The sequence below is a fragment of the Lathyrus oleraceus genome, chromosome 2, assembly GCF_024323335.1.
Source record: "Lathyrus oleraceus cultivar Zhongwan6 chromosome 2, CAAS_Psat_ZW6_1.0, whole genome shotgun sequence".
In the NCBI taxonomy this organism is placed as follows: Eukaryota; Viridiplantae; Streptophyta; class Magnoliopsida; order Fabales; family Fabaceae; genus Lathyrus; species Lathyrus oleraceus.
The window spans coordinates 36,102,143-36,105,798 of NC_066580.1; the positions used below are offsets into that span (position 1 = coordinate 36,102,143).

The following is a 3,656-nucleotide window of genomic DNA, read 5'->3' on the forward strand; positions in this document are numbered from 1 at the left end:
AAATTATGACATTGTTTGTTTATTTATAAATGTGACACTTATTTATCCGTAAATTCTAGTTCAACTGCAATGCCCTCCAGGTAAATATGTAAAAACACAACACCTGAATTTGAACTAGAGATTTTTCGATGTGTGTAAATTTATTTTATTTATTACCATTTAGTCCATAAAAATATATTAAAATGTAACATCTATTTTATTAAAAGTAGTCAAAGATTTAGTTTATTTTATTTTATAAAAATGAAATAGTCTAATATATCACAATATATATAATATATAAAGAAAATACTTATTTTTGGTGTAGCTATTTTTTTTACCATTTTTACCTTTATTTTTTGTATAATTTATTTAATAACTTCTTGAAATTATCATTATTAACTTCTAAGTAATTTGCTACTATTAACTTCCACATACTATATTAAAAAAAAATTATATTTATGTAAAAAATATCACTTATATTTTTATTGATACTTATTTAAAAAAAGGACACATAGGAGCGAGAATGCTAATATTATTTAATGTTAATAAGTATTGATGACATGTTTCTCCATTTCACAAGCAAGTATTGATATGATTAATTAATATAATGGATACATCAGTCAAAAAAATAGTATATTTTAGTATGCATATTAATAATTTCAAACACATTCTGGCCAAATCAGCAGAATTTGGAAACAATTTTATTTTATTAATTAATTCCAAAAAAGTAACACCCTCAACAGGAATAAAATCCCCTATAGTCATTGTACAATACTACTCTTATAGCTGTAGAAAAAAATAGAGGCTGTGAGTGAAAAAAAATGGAGGTTTTAAGTTTTAACAAAAACATGTTGATGATGATGATGATGATGGCTATGATGTGGAACATAGCAAAATCTGAGCTTCACTATGTTGGAGGAAATAAATTTGGATGGATACCTGGTGTTAACCTGACACAATGGTCATTGAATGAACAATTTGTTGTTGGTGAATCTTGGCTATGTAAGTTTTCTACTTGTTCAGTTATTCATGTTTATAGTGAAGCTAACTATGTTATTCATAGCTTAGTCAAATTTTGATTTGGTGGTTCTGATAAGATTTAGGTGTTGATCTTAGAATTGTAGTTTTTTAAAGGTTTATAGTTTTTACCATGACTGATTTGTTTTTCTTATATATACTTTGCAAGACTTTGGATATGACAGACACAGTTTCAATGTGTTAGAGGTGAACCAGACAAGCTATGAAAAATGCATAGATACAGGATTCGTCAAGAACGTAACGGGAGGAGCCGGACGAGACGTTTTCCAGCTGTCGGAGGCGAAGACCTATTACTTCATAAGTGGAGGAGGTTTCTGTTGGCAAGGGGTGAAGGTTGCTGTTAATGTTCTTGACCATCTTCCACCAGCTCCTGCGCCTGCTCCCAAAGAAAGTGATGGTTCTTCAATTTCATCCACCTTTCAGATATACCATTCACTCGTGGGGGTTATCTTAGTCTTGATGTTCACCAGTTTTTTGATGTAATTTCAGTTATATCAGAGGATGTTTTGATGATTTTCTATTGGCTTTGTAATGGTGGATTCAAATATTCAAACTTTGTTATGAGGTGGTTCAAATATTCAAACTAGCTTTGTCTTTGAATGTCATCTATTATACTTATAAAAATAAAAAGGGGTGGAGTGTTAGTTTATGCTCCATGAATTTATCATAAATTTCATTTTAATATTAGTACTTCTTAAAAACAATGCAATAAAGAATAAGAAGAATGATTGGAGAACAGATTCTTGGTTTCATGCTAAGTATTTGCAAACACAACAGATAAAAAACAAATACAGGCAAACCTTACTCGCTATTACAGCACACTTACTTTTATTCCGAAACCATTAGTGTTAAACGTATACAATACCAAAAACTTATCAGTCATACTGATAGATTATACCCTTTGTCCCTTTTGATATTGCAAAACATTACCAGATCTATCGCCCATGAAATTATGATGTGAGTAGCTTCTATTGCTTCTTATACTTCCACTGCTTTATAATCAAGGGTTGGTAACAAAGCCAATGCTTCACCTTCAATGACAAGAATTTCTCCATTCTTGAAGCACCTTGTCTTAAACTTTGCACTGAATAACAATGACAAACACTTGAGTAGAAACAACATGATTTTCAATTCAAAACGCAGAAGACAGTAATTTCAAGACTTACAGATATCGATTTTTATTTTCTCTTAGATTAGTTGCTTCTACTTCACCAACAATCTGATCTCCAATATAGACTGGTAACTTAAAGTTTAAGGTTTGAGACACATACACAGCTGCAGGCTACACAATTGTCCATAAGGGGTCAGAGAAGAAAAGGAAGAATCTTATGAAAGGTGTTATCAAAGAACTAGAGTGAAAAATCTCATGTTATTGCTCTGCCTCAATTCACATTATTAGTCAAGCAATTGAATATGAAGCCTTTTATCCATGTATGCATACCTTCACGACCATCATATAAATAGTGCAGTATTAGCGGATTTGATCAAATTCTTGTACACTATGATATCATTTCTAACAGTGTTATGAAAAGTTAAAGAGAAGTTTAGCATGGAACTTACAAAATGTGATGAGATGATATGAGGAAAAAGTGAAGCAACAAGCATCCCATGTACGAGTGGACCTTCAAATCCGACATTTCGAGCAGCAGCGGAATCAGTATGCAAAGGATTAGAATCATGACTCACTTTGGAGTATTGAAGGACATCTTCCTCAGTAAAAACCCTTGTTTTTTTCAAAACATCACCATGTTTAAGTACAAGAGGAGGAGTTGCAGATGAAAAACACCTCAGACTCAGATACTGAAGTTTGGTACTAGAATATAACCTCCTGAAGAGCATTCTTGCAAAGGCACAACTCAACAAAACAATGCCCTGATAGCTGAAAATGAAGCTAAGTATAATTTAGGATAATTGTTTGAAGCATTTTATCAAACAGTTAAGCTGCATGGCAAGAGTGGAAGGCAAATGAGTACAATTCAAATCAATAAAAAAGCGATCGTTATTCTTTCTTGATTTTTGTCAAACTTTCAATCTCCTGATGCTTCAAGTATAACTTACTACCACACTACTTCAAGAAAAAGTTGGAGGAAGCTTATTAATTATTTATTATTTTATTTCAGGTTTTTTCACAAACCAATTTAAAACAACAGGTAAGTGTGATTTTTTATTTACTTCAAAAGTAAAAAAAGATACTGCATTTCGGTTTTCTTCGTGTTTTTTTTTTCGTTTTTGTTATTATATATATATATATATATATATATATATATATATATATATATATATATATATATATATATATATATATATATTATATATATATAAACAAAAATCCATTAAAAAACTTTGGAATTACATTATTTAGTGTTTGAGCTTTTATACACCTAAAATTATTTGAAAATTTCTTAATTCATCTTATACATTATTAATATATCATGAGAAAATATTAAAATGTCTTTAAAATTTAGAGGTACATCTCGAAACCTTAAATGATTCGAAGACGCATTTTTATAATATTTTAAAAGTCATACACCATACATTAACTATAAAAGATATTTGACACACATACTATACCGAAGATGCATCTCCGTTTATTTTTTGGAGATATACTTCTGTAACCTATAAGAATAGTGCATGTTATG

General features: G+C 30.0%; 2 protein-coding genes across 3 annotated transcripts; one reads left to right on the forward strand and one right to left on the reverse strand.

Annotated features, from left to right (window-relative positions):
* Nucleotides 1-717: 717 nt before the first annotated feature.
* LOC127117908 (lamin-like protein) lies at nucleotides 718-1,688 on the forward strand. Its single transcript, XM_051048035.1, has 2 exons — nucleotides 718-981; nucleotides 1,166-1,688. Exons 1-2 carry the CDS (start codon nucleotides 801-803, stop codon nucleotides 1,498-1,500), a joined length of 516 nt encoding a protein of 171 aa, XP_050903992.1. The 5' UTR covers nucleotides 718-800; the 3' UTR covers nucleotides 1,501-1,688.
* A 45-nt stretch (nucleotides 1,689-1,733) lies between these two features.
* LOC127117909 (uncharacterized) lies at nucleotides 1,734-3,202 on the reverse strand. Of its 2 annotated transcripts, XR_007802054.1 has the most exons (4): nucleotides 2,578-3,202; nucleotides 2,184-2,299; nucleotides 1,890-2,101; nucleotides 1,734-1,842 (listed from the first exon to the last, which is right to left on the reverse strand). XR_007802054.1 is itself a non-coding variant. In XM_051048036.1 (3 exons), the coding sequence occupies exons 1-3, from the start codon at nucleotides 2,854-2,856 to the stop codon at nucleotides 1,996-1,998; spliced, it is 501 nt and encodes a 166-aa protein (XP_050903993.1). In that variant the 5' UTR covers nucleotides 2,857-3,202; the 3' UTR covers nucleotides 1,734-1,995. The 2 variants fall into 2 exon arrangements, 1 of the variants encoding a protein (XP_050903993.1); XM_051048036.1 differs by having other exon boundaries at nucleotides 1,734-2,101.
* Between the last annotated feature and the right edge of the window lie 454 nt (nucleotides 3,203-3,656).

What these genes read in the sequence shown, in the direction of transcription:
- LOC127117909 (XM_051048036.1), bottom strand. Translation starts at nt 2,856, where the DNA reads ATGCTCTTCAGGAGGTTATATTCTAGTACCAAACTTCAGTATCTGAGT. An exon ending in ATATCATCTCATCACATTTT is followed by an intron (nt 2,300 to 2,577) that starts GTAAGTTCCATG and finishes ACAATTGTGTAG; the next exon opens with CCTGCAGCTGTGTATGTGTC. An exon ending in GAAAATAAAAATCGATATCT is followed by an intron (nt 2,102 to 2,183) that starts GTAAGTCTTGAA and finishes ATTGTTATTCAG; the next exon opens with TGCAAAGTTTAAGACAAGGT.
- LOC127117908 (XM_051048035.1), top strand. Translation starts at nt 801, where the DNA reads ATGGAGGTTTTAAGTTTTAACAAAAACATGTTGATGATGATGATGATG. An exon ending in TGTTGGTGAATCTTGGCTAT is followed by an intron (nt 982 to 1,165) that starts GTAAGTTTTCTA and finishes ATACTTTGCAAG; the next exon opens with ACTTTGGATATGACAGACAC.